The 21,231-nt window shown below is 42.4% G+C and overlaps 1 protein-coding gene across 1 annotated transcript in view; it reads right to left on the reverse strand.

The window, feature by feature from the left end:
* Positions 1-21,231, reverse strand: part of PTPRN2 (protein tyrosine phosphatase receptor type N2) — a 1,688,755-nt gene that overhangs the window by 1,211,366 nt on the left and 456,158 nt on the right. Inside the window, 1 exon segment of the mRNA XM_030198706.1 lies at positions 2,326-2,812. Within this exon segment, the coding sequence (XP_030054566.1) occupies positions 2,326-2,812 (487 nt within the window).

Genomic DNA, 21,231 nt, shown 5'->3' on the forward strand with positions numbered 1-21,231 from the left:
ATCGAGCAAATTCCATTTCACTGATGAAGGAGCATTCGTTTGTGCTGTGTGTAGCAATCATTTTAAAATGTTGGCTTCTATGGGAGCGACAATACTTTATATGAAGTAATTCAGCAGTGAGAATGGCATTATTTACATACTAGTAAAAAAGGCCCGTTTCTGTATGAAATGAAACGAGCACTAGCAAGGTTATCCCCTCCCCCTCGCTCTCTCCGTCTGTCACCTCCAAGTCCCACGGCCCCCTTTCCTCCCCTCCGATTTCCATGCTGTCCTCCCTCCCCTCTCCCACTCCCCTGCAACTCACCACTTTGTCCATAAGTTTCCAAGTGTTCTGTACGGGCCTGATTGTGTTTTTTTTTAACAGGTGGTGCATTCCCCTCCCCCTCTTCCAGGCCCCCCCCTCCTCTGAGTTCCAGGGCCCCCTCCCGCTCTCCCTCCTTCTGTCACTCTCCTTCCCTCTGTCCATCCTCCAAGTTCCAGTCCCCCCTCCCTCCCCCCATCCCCCCTCCGAATTCCAGACCCCCATCCCCTTTCAAGTTCCAGACCCCCAATCCCCCCTCCAAGTTCCAGGGCCCCCCTCCCTTCCTTCCTTCCCCCTCCGAGTTCCAGACCCCCCTCTCCCTCCCTCCCTTCCCCCTCTGAGTTCCAGACCCCCCTCCCTTCCCCCTCTGAGTTCCAGACCCCCTCCCTCCCTTCCCCCTCTGAGTTCCAGGCCCCCCTCCCTTCTTCCTTCCCCGAGCTCCAGACCCCCCTCTTTCAGTCTCACACACATCCTTGCGATGCCTCCACCCACGCCCCTCCCCTCCCCGACACTGGCCCCACCCATCCCCCTATGTGCACGTCACCCCCCCCCCCCGCTCCAAAATCGCCAACCCCCCTCTGCTACCCTCCCCTCCCCCCCTCTTACCGGGGTCCCGGTGGCAGCAGTGAAGAGGGAGCAGGCTCGGCGAGTCTGCTGCCTTCCCTTCTCTTCGCTGTCAGCTCTGACTCTGATCCCGCCCTCATTTCCTGTTTCCGCAAGGGCGGGACCAGAGTCAGAGCTGACAGCGAAGAGAAGGAAAGGCAGCAGACTCAGCGAGCCTGCTTGCCCTTCACTGCTGCCGCCGGGACCCTGGTAAGAGGAGGAAGGAGGAAGGAGGAGGAGGAGGAGGGAGGGTAGGGAGGTTGGTGATTTCGAGAGGGCAGTTTGGGAGGGCAGCAGTCTCGGTAGTCCTTTCTTTTTCTTTTCCATGAATGTTCAATGAAGCTGCCTGGCACAGCCAATCAGAAGCGAGGCACGGTCGCAGGCATGTTCATAGAGCAAATTATTATATAGGATGGTCAACCATACAAGGATAAACTATATAGAAGGAGCCCTTTTACTAAGCTGCATTCCCCCTAATCCTATGAAAGTCGCCCAAAATTGTATGAGCAAATTTGGGCAAGAGCCTGATTTGCACACTTAATTTAATTGAATGATGAGCCAATTAGTGCCAGTAATTGGCTTTTTTTAACAAGCATTTATTGGCACTAATTAGATTTAATTGGAATTTAGGGGTGGGATCCGTGCCTAAATTTTACACACAAAGAAAAAAAGGGGCACGGAAATGGGAGGGTCATGGGTAGAACATGGCTGTCCCTAGCATTTACATGGGCTGTTATAGAATAACAGAGATATGCACCTAATGTAGGTGCGTACATTTGTACTACATTTCAGTTGGTGCAAATGATCATGCCTAAAGTTAAGTGCAAGTCCCGGGCATAAGTCCTATTCTATAAACTGCGCCTAACTTTAAGTGTGGCTTATAGAATAGCATTTTTTTTTTCTGCATTGACTTTTTAGGCACCATATGTAGAATCTAGCTCATTATGGGCTTAGTGTGTTTTAACACGGTACTTTCCTGCTTGCTAACCTAATTTCTAACCCAGCAGTACTATCGGTATCTCAATTTTTTTTCAGGTTGTATACTAATATTTGCATTAGTGCACATTACCTAAAAAAAGTTAACTCTGTGCTAATGAAGAAGCATGTGCTAATGCAAATGCATTAGCTGTTTAATGCTTCCATGCCCATTTGCCCATGATACAACCCCAGCAAAAAAATGTTTAAAAAACAGGAAACGTGTGAGTTAGTGCGTGCTGACGGGCAAACACCTGCTTTAATATGTTTTGCAGTAAGCCTTTTTTTTTCCCCGCATTAAGCCTGTGTTAGTGCTTACAGTGGTTTAGTAAAAGGGCCCTATAATTTGGTAGATTTATAATGTGCAATACAGATACTTTCCAGTATTTGATTACACATAGATTTCTATTGCTCTTGAGTTAATTTACATAGTAATCATACATTACCATCTACTGTGCTGAGGGGATCCTTTGGAGTTCCTTGTGGAGAATCAGTTATAAAAACTAGTTTTCCCATATTTGGCCTTAACATTTTAGCTCCAGGTCTCTGAAGAAGAGGCATTTTCATTTTAAAATCAGTATCTTCATCTTCTTTGGGGAGAACTCCATCAAATTGGTTGATCTGTGATGGAAAGAATCTATTTGGATAGCGAAGTAAGGCCTTAGTCCTGCCACTTGGATTTGTATTATCAAGGTTTTGTGTTGGTTTCTTCTGATCCACATAGGCCTTTATTGCTGTCAGGAGTGATTTTCTGTCAAGTTCTGCTTCTGCTTGTGATGGAAACTTTTCTGCTGGAGGAAGAGTGAAGACCTTTTGTGAGAGAGTCTCAGGATATTTCTGAAGAGACATTGGGGGAAAGGATATCACAGATGGCGATGCTTTGGATTTCTGTAGCATGTAGTCTCTAAGGTGATCAGATTGGATATTATCACTCTAGAAAAACAAACAAAAGGTCCAATTCAGTATTATACACTACATTATGTATTATCGGTTCATCTTCTCCATCAGCTAGAAGAGAGGAGATCATTTTGAAGTCTTGTATATCAGTAATGTAGAAACCAACAGGTCTTGGTCTGTAATGCATATGTTTACAGCAATCATGCTATTTGCATTCTTGTAACTTCCAATCCATTTTTAAAGTCTATTTTTCTATATTGTGAGCTTACTCTGGCTGTCTGTATTTGGACTGCTGTGGAAACAAATTTAGTCAGGACCCTTAAGTGGAAAATTCTTTTTTTATTCAAACACTCCATATTAATTAACCCCCCCCCCCCCCCCCCCCCACACACACACACACACACACACACACACACTTACTGAATCAAATTATGCATACCATGATCATTGAAACAGATGACAAAACTGAATTAGGTAAAAAAAAAATCACAGATACATTTTGATTCACATTTCCTAAATGGTCAAAATCCTTCTTGGAATAGCTTGACCTTTAGTGTCAGCTCTGCGGGTACTATAGTTGCTGAAGCCCCTCCAATAATACATCCCCTCCCACTTAGAAGCAGGGAACTCTTGCCAGAGGTAGGTGACTGTAGGCAGTCAATAACCTAGACCAACTCAACTATCCAATAATTAAATGAAATCACTACTCTAAGTCTGTCAGTCAGAGCAGTAGAGGCCATGAACACTCATAGCATGATTAATTCTCCCAATCACTGTAGTCTTCCTCCCAATTAAATGGTTTTGAATATTGGGCCCATCATGTACATTTATATTGTTACTTATGTGCCCCCCTACTATGATTTCTCATAAATCAACCAAGTGGTCTCTTTAAAGAAGAGTAGCCTAATGGTTAGTGCAGTGAGATAAGATCCTGGGGAATTGGGTTCGGTTCCCAATGCAGCTCCTTGTAACCCTGAGCAAGTCACTTGTACAAAAAACACTTTAGATTGTGAACCCAATAGGGACAGAGAAAATACTGCATATAATGAATACAGTGCTGCATACATCTAGTACCAGGTGCGTAGCCAGATAGCCAATTTTGGGTGGGCCTAAATCCAAGGTGGGTGGGCATAGAATTCATGCCCTCCCCCCTGTCCCTAGCTCCCCTCTGCTCTGCTGTTCATCCCTCCCTCCACCTGCAAGCCCACAATATTAAATACCTGAGCAGGAGGGGATCTACAAACCCCGCCAGATGAAGATTTCCTCCTGCTCAGACAGTCAGCACTCTTCCAAACAAGCCAGCAGCACTTTCCTTGAGCTGATGCCACGGCCAGCAGGCCGTGCATGCGTGAAAACTAAGCATGTGAAGTGGGGCTGGTGTTGGTTTCAGCTCGAGGCAAGTGCTGCCAGCTGCCGTTTGAAAGAGCACTGGCTGTCTGAGAAGGAGGAAATCTTCAGCTGACGGGGTTTGAGGACCTCTGCAAGCCATAGCAAGAGTGCACAATTTTGGGTGGGTCAGAGTCCAAATAGGGTGGGACCTGGCCTACCCAGGCCCACCCATGGCTACGCCAGTGTCTAGTACCACTATAGAAATGATTAGTACTAACAGTTTTAGAACATAGAAATCACCACTAGGTTCCATTAAAATGTAGCTGGAAAGTAACAACCACAAACACTCTCAGTCTATGCAACGAAGTTCATGATCATGATGATGTTAGAGGCAGATTTAGATACTGTTGTTATCATAGAGACATGGTTCAATGATCCCTATGAATGGGACACAAACATACTGGGCTATAATCTATTTAGGAAGGATAGAGACGGTTGAAAAGGTGGAGGAGTAATTCTATATGCGAGAAATTACATTACTAGAGATTTGTATCCCGCTCACACCAAAATTTATGGTTCAGAGCAGATTACAGCTAGATTAACCAGACACACATAACTGGGAACCGCAGCAATAATAATACCAAAATCAGTAAACTAAAATAGAATTATCTTACGAGAACAAATATCTTAAATAGAATAGTCTTAGTCAATCTTTCAAAAGAATAATAAGCTAAATTTATAACAGATGTTGGCAAAGTATTCCAGTATTTGGCTGCTTGATAAGAAAACAAGCATGAAAAAAATTCATTTTGACCATGCACTCTTAAATGCTGGAAAAGATTGTCTGAAAGTATTAGATGTAGTAATTCCCGAACCCAACACTTTAATTAAAGGAAACATGTAAACTGAAGCATATCCCTGGACTATTTTTTAAACAAAACAAAGTTTAAAAATTATTTTGCCCTTTACTGGTAACAAGTGAAGTTGAATATAATAGGAAGAAACACTGTCAAATTTCTTTAGCAGCTTTCTTAATATATTCTTAGTACAACCTAAATATATTATGAAGCTCATTTTTAAAAGAGAAAAACATCCAAAAAGTGGCATAAATCTGCATTTGGATGTTTTTCTCACACAACATCCAAATTGATATTTTCAAAACCAATTTTATACGTTTTTCTACAAAGTCTGTCAGAAGTGCATTCAAATCACAAGGGATGTGTCAGGGGGCATGTTAAGGGTGGGATCTGGGCATTCCTAACACTTGGATAATGGAACAAAACAAAACTGTCCAGAACTAAAACTAAGATATTTTGAGCTAGACCTGTTTTTATAACAAATAAGGAACAAAAATGTGCCCTAAATGACCAGATGACCATTGGAGGGTATCAGGGATGAAAGAATGACCTCTCCTTAATCCTCCAGTGGTCACTAACCTCCTCCCACCCCCAAAAATGTGATTTAAAACATTACTTGCAAACCTCTATGCCAGGCTCAGATAGTTGTACTCAGGTCCATTAGAACAGCATGAAGGTCCCTGGAGTAGTCTAGTGGTGGATGCAGAGCACTGCAGACAGGTGGACCCAGGCCCATACCTCCCCCTACCTGTTACACTTGTGGAGGAAACTGTGAGCCCTCCAAAAACTTACCAGAAACCCACTGTACCCACATATAGGTGCCCCCTTCACCCGTAAGGGCTATAGCAGTGGTGTACAGTTGGGGGTAGTGGGTTTTGGGGGGCTCAGCAGACAAGATAAGGGGGCAATGGTGAGATGTGTACCTGGAAGCATTTTATGAAGTCCACTGCAGTGCCCCCTAGGGTGCCCTATTGCTTTCCTGGGATGTCTGGGGGACCAGTCTACTAAAAATGCTGGCTCCTCCTACATCCCAATGGCTTAAGTTTGTGCATTTTGCACTTGAATGTTTGTTTTTTTTAATGGACCAAAAAACAAAACATTCAGATCACAAAACCTTATTCAAAACAGTATTTTTTTTTTTTGGGGGGGGGGGGGAAAGATAGAAGTTTTTCTTTTTGGAAAATGACCTTTTTTCCTATTTAGATTTTGGACGTGTTTTGGAAAACATCCAAAGTCAGACTTAGATGTCATATCGAAAATGTCCCTCCACATTGCAGTAGTCTAACTTAGCCAAATTAATACCTGCACTACCAGCCTGAACTTTTCTTGAGACAAATATTTTCTAATTTGTCTAAGTTTATACATTATCCAAAAGCAACTCCTAGCTAATCCTTTCACACAGGCTTGCCAAGTTAAGTTCTGGTCCTATGTGATGCCCAGAGTTGTTAAGGAGGGTTCTAGTCTATAGTTTGTTGTTTACAGAAAAAGTCTAATCCTGAGATGTCAATTCTTTCTGACCTATTAAAAGGAATTTTAACTATTCACTATTCAACTTAAGATGCTTATTATATTAAAATGATTGCAATGCAGGGAGTCTGGGAAAAGAAAGAAGCAACATGAATAATCTTGAAAAGAAAAGATGAAACCTCTATCTACATGGGTGTTATCTACAGAACTCTGACACAATTAGAACAGCTTGGCAAAGATCTGGTTATAGATATCCAAAATTTTGCAAAGAAAGGGGAGGTGCTATTACTCAGATTTCAACCTGCCGGATGCAGGTTGGAATCAGAAAGAAGTAGAGAGATCATGGATGCCTTCCAAAGGGCTCTGCTCAGACAAATGGTGATGGAACCCACGAGAGAAAGAGTGACGCTGAATCTGTTGCTCATAAGTGGGGAAAGGATATCTAATGTCTGAGTGGGAACCCACCTGAGCAGTAGTGGTCATCAAACAGTTTGATATAACAGCTAAAGCGGAGGGCAGCCACATAAAACTCAAAGTCCTGACTTTAGTAAAATGAGGGAAGTACCCGAACAAAGTGCTAATAGGATGGGAGGACAAATAAGAAGTGGAAAGACAGTGTTCCAGATTGAAAGGAACTATAAAAATGGCTACAGACTTTAATGTAAGGAAAGTAAATAACACACATGGCTGAGAAAATGCAAAAGAGCTGGCATTCATGAAATACAGAAAATTTCAAGAAGAGGAACACAGAAAAGAATACCAGATGAAGCTGAAAGAAGTAAAGAGATATATGGCTGAAGAAAGCACAAGCAGAAGAATAAATGCCTAGAAAAGTAAGGAGAGGTGACTAGAATTTTTTTAGGTATATTAGTGAAAGGAAGGAGGATAAAAATTGAATTGTAGGACTGAAAAATGCTGTGAACCACTATGTGGAGTGTGATGAAGAAAAAGCAAATGTGCTAAACAAATGCTTCCGTGTTCAGGGAATGAAAATCCTAGAGAAGGACTATGATTGGCTGACAAAGGTACGTATGAGAATGGAGTAGATATCATACCATTCGCTGAAGAAACTGTTTATGAACAACTTGAAAAACTGAAGGTGAACAAATCCTAGGACTGGATAGGATCCATCCCAGGATATTGAAGGAGCTCAGAGAGGTTCTGGTGGGTCCGCTTAAAGATTTGTTTAATCTTTGGAGATGTGATCGGTTCTTTAAGAATGGAGAAGAATGTATGAGGTCCCTCTTCACAAAAGTGGTGACAGAAAAGAAATGGGAAACTACAGACCGGTAAGCTTCACTTCAGCCATTGGAAAAGTAATGGAAGCGCTACTGTAGGGAAGGATTCTAAATTTCCTGGAATCCAATGGGTTATAAGATCCAAGGCAGCTTGGCTTTGCCAAAGGTAAATCATACCATACAAATCTGATTGAATTCTTTGACTGGGTGACCAGAGAACTGGATTAAGGACATTTGCTAGATGTAATCTACTCAGATTTCAGCAAAGTCTTTGACATGGCTCCTCATAGGATGCTCTTGAATAAACTCGACAGGCTGAAGTTAGGACCCAAAGTGGTGTAATGGATTAGAAACTGGTTGACAGACAGATGCTAGAGAGTGGTGGTTAATGGAATTCACTCAGAGGAAGGAAAGGTGAGTAGTGCAGTGTCTCAAGGATCGGTGCCAGGGATGATTCTATTCAATATATTTGTGAGCAGCATTGCTGAAGGGTTAGATGGTAAGGCTTACCTTTTTGTAGATGATACCAAGATTTGCAACAGAGTGGACACCCCAGAGGGATTGGACAATATGAAAAAGGATCTGCAAAAGTTAGAAGAATAGTCCAATGTCTGTCAATTAAAATTTAATGCAATGAAGTGCAGAGTGAAACCCAAGACAGTCATATGTGCTAGGAAGTGAGAGGCTGATGTGCACAAACAGAGGAAGGACCTTGAGGCAATAGTCTATGAGGATCTGAAGATGACAAAATAGTGTGGCATGGCGGTGGCTATAGACAGAAGGATGTTAGGCTGCATAGAAAGAGGCAGAACTAGCAGAAGAAAGGAGGTGTTGATGCCCCTGTACAAGTAGTTAGTAAGGCCCCACTTAGAATATTGTGTTCAGTTTTGGAGGCTGTATCTTGTTAAGGATGTAAAAAGGATTTGAAGCATGTTACAGAACAATGTGTTTTTAAGCCTGTAAATTGTATTCAATATTTCTTGAAGTGTATTTCTCTAGTTTGGCTAGCAGGTGGTGCATGTTTATGTTTAAAATTGTTACAGAGGAATGACCGTTCCTTCTTTTTAGTTAGCACATAGATAAAGGAAATGTCTGTAGTGATGTAACTAGCTAGTTTTGAAACTTGTTGTTCTGGGCTCTGATTGGCCCAGGAGCTCTTTTCATTTTGGATTCTACTGGCTTTTGCTCCAGTTTCAGCCCGAGAGAAGAGAGAGAGCTTTTTGCTGAAGACCTGTAAAACACCTATATTTGATAACTGGTGAGCAGCTATATGACCTGATCTCCCCAGGTACTTTCTAGAAAGTAAACAAAAGTTTAGTTAGTGTTACAATTGATCTATATTTCAGTTACCTGTTATAGTTTGCTGATTGCACAAATTTTTTTATTCATTGTTCAATTTTTAACACAATAAACAATTTTAGTTTGTTGCCTCTGCCTGTCTGGACTGATAAAGAATCCTTGTGGTTTTTGTTTTGGGTCTGTGAATGCTTTCTGGGAAATGTGGGACCACTGGGAGTGTGGCTCCAGTAACCTAGAAATCACTGGGGATAATTTGAAAGTGCAAGACTCACCTAGAGGTGATTGGGACCCAGCTGGTGGGAGGAGGGTGCTAGTGTACAGCACAAGTGGCAGGTGCAGATGGACCTGAGTTGTTGCTGGGGATATACCCTCTAAGTAGCCGCAGGGTAACCCCAGGCAGGTGACTAGGCATTTCATGACAAAGCGGTTTTAGAGGAAGGTGGCAAAAATAGTATGAATCATGCACCAAAAAACATGAGAAGAAACTGGAAGAGCTGAATATGTATACCCTAGTGGAAAGGAGGGATAGGACAGATGTGATACAGACATTTAGAGGGGAATTCATGAAGCAGTGTTAGGGCTTTATGTCACTTTTTGGTTCTTACATCAACCTAAATGGCCCTAATGCCACTTGACTAAGAAAACTGCAGCGATATTTAAATCACTGTGGGTTACACAGTAATGAGATGCAAAATATGCATGTGATCCTGGAGGAGACAGAGGAGGAGGAAGCAGCCAAGGACCCGTATGGGGTCATACCCCTGTTGGGGAGGGTGATGAAGGAGCAGCAGAAATGCCATCTCAGGCAGCACCCCTGCTGGCCTTACCAGCTGCTGCCTCCACCGCCACTGCAGCCATGCCTGCAGGTGACGACCCCTTGGTGAATATGCTGGCCAGATTCTGCGGCAGGTGTCTGGGCAGTTCACTGACATTCAGCAGGGGTTTGCCGCACTCCAGGCCACCCTCCACAACCTCCTAGAGGCCATCGTGAGGCAGGATTTGACACCTTTCTGTCTATAAAAATAAAAGGTTTATGTTGTTACACTCAAATACAGTTCATCTGTTGTCGTTCCAAACACAGCTGTACAGCTCCATTATTCCGAGTTATGTCATTATGCAATGGCATGTGATGTTTACAACAGCTGTGGTCACCACCTTCATAACACAAGGCTGGGAAAGGGAGAATGCAGATGATGGTGTGGGAGAGAAGGTGGATGAGTTGTACAACTTGGTCTCCTTCAAAGCAGATACTCTGCACTTAAAAGGCAAATGGAGGGTGAGGGTATGTGAGTGGTGCTGGGAGTGCTTCCCAGAGAATTGAACCTGCCACACCCGGGTCCCTAGGTCACTGTCAAAAACATTAGGCCAGGCCTCCTCTTACAAAGCAAGGTGGCAGGTAATGGATGCTGCACTACAATGGGCAGCCATATCGTCAGGAATATGTGTCACTGTCACAGCATCTGACAAAAGTACAAGGCTTGTGGGAGCTGCTATCAGACTCCACAGTGTGGGTGGATATACATCATTTCAGTCCCCCCTCCCACTTACATAAGTACATAAGTACATAAGTAGTGCCATACTGGGAAAGACCAAAGGTCCATCTAGCCCAGCATCCTGTCACCGACAGTGGCCAATCCAGGTCAAGGGCACCTGGCACGCTCCCCAAACGTAAAAACATTCCAGACAAGTTATACCTAAAAATGCGGAATTTTTCCAAGTCCATTTAATAGCGGTCTATGGACTTGTCCTTTAGGAATCTATCTAACCCCTTTTTAAACTCCGTCAAGCTAACCGCCCGTACCACGTTCTCCGGCAATGAATTCCAGAGTCTAATTACACGTTGGGTGAAGAAAAATTTTCTCCGATTCGTTTTAAATTTACCACACTGTAGCTTCAACTCATGCCCTCTAGTCCTAGTATTTTTGGATAGCGTGAACAGTCGCTTCACATCCACCCGATCCATTCCACTCATTATTTATACACTTCTATCATATCTCCCCTCAGCCGTCTCTTCTCCAAGCTGAAAAGCCCTAGCCTTCTCAGCCTCTCTTCATAGGAAAGTCGTCCCATCCCCACTATCATTTTCGTCGCCCTTCGCTGTACCTTTTCCAATTCTACTATATCTTTTTTGAGATACGGAGACCAGTACTGAACACAATACTCCAGGTGCGGTCGCACCATGGAGCGATACAACGGCATTATAACATCCGCACACCTGGACTCCATACCCTTCCTAATAACACCCAACATTCTATTCGCTTTCCTAGCCGCAGCAGCACACTGAGCAGAAGGTTTCAGCGTATCATCGACGACGACACCCAGATCCCTTTCTTGATCCGTAACTCCTAACGCGGAACCTTGCAAGACGTAGCTATAATTCGGGTTCCTCTTACCCACATGCATCACTTTGCACTTGTCAACATTGAACTTCATCTGCCACTTGCACGCCCATTCTCCCAGTCTCGCAAGGTCCTCCTGTAATCGTTCACATTCCTCCTGCGACTTGACGACCCTGAATAATTTTGTGTCATCGGCGAATTTAATTACCTCACTAGTTATTCCCATCTCTAGGTCATTTATAAATACATTAAAAGCAACGGACCCAGCACAGACCCCTGCGGGACCCCACTAACTACCCTCCTCCACTGAGAATACTGGCCACGCAATCCTACTCTCTGCTTCCTATCTTTCAACCAGTTCTTAATCCATAATAATACCCTACCTCCGATTCCATGACTCTGCAATTTCTTCAGGAGTCTTTCGTGCGGCACTTTGTCAAACGCCTTCTGAAAATCCAGATATACAATATCAACCGGCTCCCCATTGTCCACATGTTTGCTTACCCCCTCAAAAAAATGCATTAGATTGGTGAGGCAAGACTTCCCTTCACTAAATCCGTGCTGACTTTGTCTCATCAGTCCATGTTTTTGTATATGCTCTGCAATTTTATTCTTAATAATAGCCTCCACCATCTTGCCCGGCACCGACGTCAGACTCACCGGTCTATAATTTCCCGGATCTCCTCTGGAACCTTTCTTAAAAATCGGAGTAACATTGGCTACCCTCCAGTCTTCCGGTATTACACTCGATTTTAGGGACAGATTGCATATTTCTAACAGTAGCTCCGCAAGTTCATTTTTTAGTTCTATTAATACTCTGGGATGAATACCATCAGGTCCCGGTGATTTACTACTCTTCAGCTTGCTGAACTGACCCATTACATCCTCCAAGGTTACAGAGAATTTGTTTAGTTTCTCCGACTCCCCCGCTTCAAATATTCTTTCCGGCACCGGTGTCCCCCCCAAATCCTCCTCGGTGAAGACCGAAGCAAAGAATTCATTTAATTTCTCCGCTACGGCTTTGTCCTCCTTGATCGCCCCTTTAACACCATTTTCGTCCAGCGGCCCAACCGACTCTTTGGCCGGTTTCCTGCTTTTAATGTATCTAAAAAAGTTTTTACTATGTATTTTGCTTCCAACGCTAATTTCTTCTCAAAGTCCTTTTTTGCCCTCCTTATCTCCGCTTTGCATTTGGCTTGGCATTCCTTATGATCTATCCTGTTACTTTCAGTTGGTTCTCTTCTCCACTTTCTGAAGGATTGTTTTTTGGCTCTAATGATTTCCTTTATCTTACTGTTTAGCCACGCCGGCTGACGTTTAGTCTTTTTTCCCTTTTTTCTAATACGTGGAATATATTTGTCCTGAACCTCCAGGATGGTGTTTTAAACAGCATCCACGCCTGATGCAAGTTTTTACTCTGCGAGCTGCTCCTTTCAGTCTTTTTTTCACCATTTTTCTCATTTTGTCGTAATCACCTTTTCTATAGTTAAACGCTAGCGTACTTGATTTCCTAGTTTCACTTCCTTCAATGCCAATATCAAAACCGATCATATTATGATCACTGTTATCAAGCGGCCCTCGTATCGTTACCCCCTGCACTAGATCATGAGCACCACTAAGGACTAAGTCTAGTCTTACCGGCTATGGTTGTAGGGCAGCTGCAAGTGGGGCTGTTCCTCACAATGGGCATTAGGCCTCTGTTATCCCTACCTGCTTCGGGGGACACCCTGGTCACTCAGGTGTTCAGGAGATACCCAAGGAATATTGCACAGAGAGATCTGCAAGCATTGGCTCCGGTGCATGCAAATAGCTGTCATGATGGTTCTATATGCATATCCTGAGCTCTATGGCTAATGTAACTTCAGGTACGTATATGTATGGTGTGTCAATACTGGGTTGTGAAAATATTCTATAATACAATCTGGATACCCAGATACTGTTACAGAATAGCATCTCACAGGACGGCATCACTGCACGTAAATGGAGGCGTTCAGGTATAGATTTGCCTCCATAGAGGGAAATTCTATATATGGTGCTGAATGTTAGGTGCTACTGAGGGGCCCTTTAAAGAAGCAGCGGTAAGCCCAACGCGAGCTTACCGCTCACTAAAAGGAAAGTAACACCGGGCTACCGCAGCAGTCTGGTGATTGTTCCCTCCCCCTGCGTGCACCATATTCGATACTGCAAAAATGTTTCAATTTTTGTAGCGCTAGTGTGTACCTGACAGTAATTGGGCAGTCACAAAACAGAGGGAAAGCAGCATACAGAAGCAACCAAACAAACAGAAAAAGTAAACACTGGGCCTTCAGGAATGAGAAAAATGCAATCCTTTATTAATGCCACATGCTGCCCGGTTATGCCAGGTTAGTGCAGGAGCCCTTACCGCAACCTCAATGGGTGGCAGTAAGTGCTCCCCCACGAAATGGCCACGCGGCAAGTGCTTCACTTGCCGCATGACCATAGGCGCCCGGTATAAGAGGCTTGGACAGGCTAAGCCTCCCCTGCTGTGCTCTGAGGGGTTTAAATTGTTGATTTACCTCCATCCTCACAGCAGGAGCTGCAGTGAAAGCCCTCTAGCCTTGTTCAGTTGTAGAAATTGGTTTATGGTTTGTTTACCTTACTGCTGGGAGAGCGGGAGGGGGGGGGGGGTTGGCTGGAGGTGTCTTGGGTTGCCAGGAAGATATTTAAGGAGGATGACTTCCTGACCTGCACTGAGGACAGATAGCAGCAGAATCATACTGGGCCAGCATGATCAGAAAATCTCACCAGACAACAAAGGTAGAAAAGATTATTTTATTTTCATTATAGTGTTTGGAATAGGTCCACTTTGAGAATCAGGTGCTCAACATTAAAAGTTTATATTTATTTACTTGTTTATGGCATTTTATCCCACATTAATTAGGGTGTTTTGTGGCTCTACATGAGAATTGTGATATTATGATCCCTTGTTTCATATTGTTGACAATCTGCATTTTCCGTTTGGGTGGTATATTGGTATATTAGGTTCTGCCCAGTGTAATATTTATGGTACAGTAAGGTTCTGAGTGTGTTTTTGGACAAAGTTGTGCATAGTGTTTTGCAGTTGAGCGACTGTGCTTAGAATATGCTTTGAGCAACCACTTTATTCTTTGACATATGATACATATCTAATACCTAAATTTACTAAAAGGTATTAATTGTGATTATTTTATTTTTATTTATTTATTTTTATTTTATTATTTATTTTTTTCTGTGTGTTATCAGACAATTATGTATATAAGCTCCCCTAACCCCGCCCCCTTTAGCCTCCCCAAACAGTTGGGCCACCGACCACCTATGCGCATGACCAACAAAGACCTACCTTTTACCCACTGCGGTAAAAGGGGACCTCAGCACATGTCAAAAACACATGCCAATACCAATGTGGGTCCCCTTTTGCCACAGCTTCACAAAAGGACCCATGAATTTTCAACATGAAAAAGCATTATAATGGATGCAAGGCAGCAAAATAGGGCAAAAACAGCAGATCTGCGCAAACATACACCCATTTATAGAATAGCTCCTAAGTGTTTCCGAGTAGATCTGCAAAGGGGGTGTCGCCATGGGAGGGGCATGGGCAGGCCAGGTGTGTTCCCTCAAAAAGCTCACAATGTAATAGAATTTAGGGGATCCATGTCCAACTTGCATGCTGGGTGTAACTCCTCACACCCGAGTGTGAATCCTGGTGCTACATGCTATTCTATAAAGGGCGACAATCCTGGAACACCCGTTATAGAATACCGATCAGTGCTGATTTTTTTCTGTACCAAATTTTGAGAACCATTTACAGAATTTTCCCCATAGTATCCAAATTGTGTACTTAATCGTACGATTCCAATAGTTAACAAAGTAAATGGAGAAAGGGTGAGGTCAGTGCCAGGCAAAATGGTAGAAATTATTACAAAGAAAAAAATTACAGAGCATATTCAAAAGCATCGATTAATGAGACAAAGCCAACATGGATTTAGTGAAGGGAAATCTTGCCTCACCAATCTACTATATTTCTTTGAAGGGGTGAACAAACATGTAGATAAAGGTGAGCCGGTTGATATTGTGTTTCTGGATTTTCAAAATGTATTTGACAAAGTACCTCATGAAAGACTCCAGAGGAAATTTGAGAGTCATGAGATAGGAGGTAGTGTTCTATTCTGGATTAAAACTGATTAAAAAATAGAAAACAAAGACTACATTCACATGTTGCAATAATAAACATAATTAGTCTAATATTGAAGTTCTCAGCATACTATGATATTTTATCCTATGCATAACCTCTGTATTGTAATCTGCATATTTTGTTCTTTATGAAAATTCAATAAAATTTCTGGAAAAAAAAAGAAAACAAAAAGTAAGATTAAATGGTCAGTATTCTCAATAGAGAAAGTTAGATAGTGGGGTTCCCCAGGGGTCTGTTCTGGGACCGCTGCTTTTTAACATATTTATAAATGATCTAGAGATGGGAGTACCTAGTGAGGTAATCAAATTTGCTGATGACACAAAGTTAATCAAAGTTGTTAAATTGCATTCCAACAGTGGCCAATCCAGGTTACAAGTACCTGGCAAGATCCCAAAACAGTACAATACATTTTATGCTGCTTATCCTAGGAATAAGCAGTGGATTTTCTCCAAGTCCATTTCAATAATGGCTTATTACCTTTTCTTTTAGGAAGCTATACAAACCTTTATTAATCCCCGTTAAGCTAACTGCTTTTACCACATTCTCTAACAATGAATTCCAGAGTTTAATTGCACGTTGAGTGAAGAATTATTTTCTCTGATTTGTTTTAAATTTACTACTTTGTAGCTTCACTGTGTGCCCCCTAGTCCTAGTATTTTTGAAAACAGTAAACAAGCGATTCATATCTAACCGTTCCACTCCACTCATTATTTTATAGACCTCTATCATATCTCCCCTCAGCTGTCTTTTCTCCAAGTTGAAGAGCCCTAGGCACTTTAGCCTATTCTCATAGGGAAGTTGTCCCATCCCCTTTATCGTTTTCGTCACCCTTCTCTGTACCTTTTCTAATTCCACTATATCTTTATTGAGATGCAGTGGCCAGAATTGCACACAATATTCAAGGTGCGGTCGCACCACATAGCGATACAAAGGCATTATAACATCCTTATTTTTGTTTTCCTATCCTTTCCTAATAATACCTAACATTCTATTTGATTTCATAGCCGACACTCTGCCTGTCTCTTGGGCCTTGCGCATGGAACGTGGAGCACTTTGGAATGCTACCCTAAAGGTCCTGGATTTGAGCTTTGTACCTAAGAGTCTAAGCAGGTCTTTTACTAAAGCTTAGCTCGAGATAACTGCAGCAGAACCCATTTTATTCCTATGGGCCCTGCAGCAGATAACTCGAGCTAAGCTTTAGTAAAAGACCCCCTAAATTTGGCTTCCAAAATCTCTCTCCCATATTTTCCTATGTCATTGGTACCTACATGTACCAAGACAGCTGGCTTCTCCCCAGCACTATCTAAAATCCATGGCTATAATAAGGAATGCTGGTGAAAGAATTTCATGCAGCTCACAGCTGCTTAGAAGGAAAATTAGGGTAACCCTTCTCTCCCTCTCTTTCTTAGAGCAAGCCTTCATTGCCTTAGAGACCTGGCAATGATAAGCAGTAAAGACTTCGACTTTTCTAGAAGGGTACTATTTCTGTCAAAACCTTGCATATCCTGGGTGTTCATGCAGGAAGTAAGAGATCACAAAGCAAAAAGTAACAGAACCACTCTGCATCTCATTAGCTTACTATATAGCATGATATCAGTTCTGTGTGTGATACGTTTGCTAAGTCATCTATGGTAATATGCAAAAAAAATGTTCACTTTTATACATCCACATCCTTATAGATCAGAAGATGCTTCAGTGCTATGGTATCATTTTCATGTGAACTATTTGATTTCCTAAAAACTATTTCTAAATAGGCATGGTATGATTGCTAATGCAAAGGCCTATTAGCATGAAACCAAATTAAGGATTTTTTTTGTTTGTTTGTTTTAGAATCTCTATTGGCATGATATTTGCAGGAAATATTCAAAGAGCTGCTCAGTGGTATCACACCAACCTGTTCTCAGGATGAGTCTAACATCAAACGTGAGAGTCTAGTGAGCAGTTATAAATATATAATAATGAAATTTAACCTTTAGGAGTCTTTCAGTGAGCAGTTGTAATTCTGAAACAAGATCAATAATATATGAAGGCAGGATATGAAGTTGACATTAGACTGAGAAACCTTGAAGGATATTCAGGTGACAAATGCCACCAAGTGCTCAGTTTCTGTATAACCCTTTTCAAATAGTTCTTCTATGTTGACTACTGTAGAAAATGTCATATTCTCACTTTTATTTATTCCTGTAAATCAGAATCAAGAACGACAGAACAAGATCCCAGTACAAAATTCTGAAGCTCAATGGCTGACCTTAGTCGTGATCTTCCCGACCACCTCCCTTTACTTGACCTCACATATAACATTTTAAGTCCCTGATTTAAAAAACCCCACACACACTATTTATGCAGAAGCTTAAGAACAAGCTGATCTTTTGGTTGACTTCAAATATCATAGAACCAATTTTAAAAGTGGCACCCATCAGTATTAGAGAATTTAAAAGGCCACAAATGAGACAGAAGACCAGAACATCCAGATCTATTACTAGAGTACTCTGAGCTGGCAGTGAACAAGTCATGTAAGTTTTCACAGACGTAGTCATGATAATCTGGAGTAGCAAAAATGACAGAGGATGGTGGCACTTTATGGACTAACCTATTTACTGAAGCATAAGCTTTTAAAGATGAACTGGACTGTTATCCTTGGAAGTTCAGGTCTCAGTAAATTGGTTAGTCTGTAGGATGTCACCAGCCTCTGTCACTCAAGTCATCAGAATAATACTAAGAGTTAGACTTTTTAAAAGGCAGTACTATATTACCACAAATCCAATTTTATGCCATTTATCTACTAATAATGTGCATTAATTCTGTTAAGAGTCATTTTGCTAAGGTGTGCTGAAAAATGGCCTGCAGTAGTGTAGACGTGTGTTTTGGTTGCAAACAGAATCATTTTTCAGCACACCTGCAAAAAATGCCTTTTTAAAATTTTTACCTAAAATGGATGTGCGGCAAAATGAAAATTGCCGCGTGTCCATTTTGGGTCTGAGTCCTTACCGCCAGCCATTGACCTAGTGGTAAAGTCTCACACGGTAACTGGGCGGTAATGACCTACGCATGCCAAATAAAAAAAACAGCACCACGGGCCTTTAAAAATGGAACACAGTTCTTTAATGAATGAGCCTTGACAAAAAGACCCGACACGGGCCGTGTTTCGGTGACTAGCACCTGCGTCAGGGGTCACAGTGATGACGTGGAAAACTTGGGGAATAACTCGAATATATTCCTCTACAATATATTATTCCTTACCCCACGTCTCATGTAGTAAGAGCTACAAAGCACCAAGGCACTTTCACTTTCTATATCAAAATGGATGAAAAGCTGTGCTCTCAAAAGGCTCTGCTTTTAATACCAGGTCACACAGGGTGGAAACATTTTTTAATTAACTTAAGTGAAAACACCTGCCATTTGGCCCACGTGGAGGGGCATAATTGAACAAAAACGTCTATCTCCATGGGCGTTTATCTCCGAGAATGGGTCCGTGAAGGGGCGGACCGAACCGTATTTTCGAAAAAAATAGACGTCCATGTTTTATTCGACAATTTGTGAGCTGGGCGTTTTTGTTTTTCAGTGATAATGGAAAATGAAAGCGCCCAGGTCAAAAACAAATAAATCCAAGGCATTTGTTCGTGGGAGGGGCCAAGAGTCGTAGTGCACTGGTCCCCCTCACATGCCAGGACACCAACCGGGCACCCTAGGGGGCACTTTTACAAAAACAAAAAAAAAGGTAAAAGAGCTCCCAGGTGCATAGCACCCTTCCCTTGGGTGTTGAGCCCCCCATCAAATCCCCCTCAAAACCCACTGCCCACAAGTCTACACCATTACTATAGCCCTAAGGGGTGAAGGGAGGCACCTACATGTGGGTACAGTGGGTTTGGGGGGCGGTTTGGAGGGCTCCCATTTACCAGTACAAGTGTAACAGGTGGGGGGGATGGGCCTGGGTCCACCTGCCTGAAGTCCACTGCACCCCCTAATAACTGCTCCAGTGACCTGCATACTGCTGCCAGGGCAGTGGGTATGACATTTAAGGGTGAAAACAAAAAGTTGTGAAACGGCATATTTTGTGGTGGGAGGGGGTTTGTGACCACTGGGGGAGTCAGGGGAGGTCATCCCCGATTCCCTCCAGTGGTCATCTGGTCATTTAGAGCACTTTTTGGGGCCTTATTCGTGGAAAAACAGGGTCCAGGAAAAGTGCCCTAAATTCTCGCTAAAAATGCATATTTTTCTTCCATTATCGGCGAAAGGCGCCCATCTCTGATCGCCCGATAGCCACGCCCCAGTTCCGCCTTCACCACGCCTTCGACATGCCCCCATCAACTTTGTCCGCATCCGCGATGGAGTGCAGTTGAAAACGTCCAAATTCGGCTTTCGATTATACCGCTTTATTCGTTTTTGTGAGATAAACGTCTATCTCCCGATTTGGGTCGCAATATAGGCGTTTTCTTTTTCAATTATAAGCTGGATAGCTGACGCATGACAGAAAATTAAAAAAACATATTTCAGGCATGCATAGCAGATATTTCAGGCGTGTGTAGCGGACCAGCGTCAAAAATGAAATTACCGCAAAGGCCACACGGTAGCTATGCGGTAACTCCATTTTGGTGTGCATTGGGCACGTATAGACACTTATATGGCTTAGTAAAAGGGCTGCTTAGTGTGCTAATTTGGTAGCACATATTAGTATATTTAAGCCTGACAATGACAAGCCCACAATTCAAAGAGGGCTGCATGTTGAATTTTAAGTTTCTAAGTTAGGTGCTAAATTTAGGCACCTCTATTCACCTAGGGATCCTTTTATGACGCTGCTGTAAGCACTAATGCGCACTTACTGTACCTTAAAAGAGCTTACCGTGGGGCGCACTCAGGCATCCAGTGGTAAGTTCCAAATTAGCATTCAGACTTACACAGATAAGTTATCCAGACAGCTACTGGAAAACTCTGGGACCCAAGCAAGACACACTTCTAATCCAACCTCACTTTATCCAAATACTTTTTGACTATATACTGACTTATAAATCTGTACAGAGGAATGGGAATTTGAAAGCAAATACATTAGTGCATAACTTCAGGAGTCACAATGATAAGTTCATATGAATATTCACCTGGTAAACCTTTGTTCAGCAAGTAGATTTCTAAGTTTAATTTTAGTTGCCTATTAATGATGCTTCTAACTTTAGGTTAGCCATTGACTCATCTAGTTTAGGGGTCTAGGAGTCCTGCAGCTGATCCTCCAACTTCGTTCCCTAGACTTGGCCTCTCCCCTGGCACTAATTTTAGGGGCCTTGTGAAGGGCCTAAATTTAGGAGCTCATCAAAAGTTCATTTTAATAAGCCAGATCTAGACACCTAAATTTTGAACTGAGGCAACTGGAACTGTTGAAAACTTACTAATTTTAACGTGCTACTATTTATATATGTAGATTCTATAGGATACATGAAGGACAATTCTGTAACTTACCTTTACTTCATCACTGAATGCAGGATTATTATTATATACAAGAAAACAACTGAAAGATAAAGGTTAAAAATAAACAAAACCATGTACAATCCAAATGAAAGTCCAAAAAAGTAAGGATGGACCAAGAAATCTCATCAGCCAAAGGTCTGTAGAAACAACTTTATTCAGCACCACACATGTATATGACCCATGTTTGATGTTAATGATTGGGTCCTGATAATACTTGCGGGGGCCCTCATAGTGCTGATATGGGCTCTTATGCACAGGCTTTAAGCCTTGTGTACAT

This window comes from Microcaecilia unicolor, chromosome 1 (assembly GCF_901765095.1).
Source record: "Microcaecilia unicolor chromosome 1, aMicUni1.1, whole genome shotgun sequence".
In the NCBI taxonomy this organism is placed as follows: domain Eukaryota; kingdom Metazoa; phylum Chordata; class Amphibia; order Gymnophiona; family Siphonopidae; genus Microcaecilia; species Microcaecilia unicolor.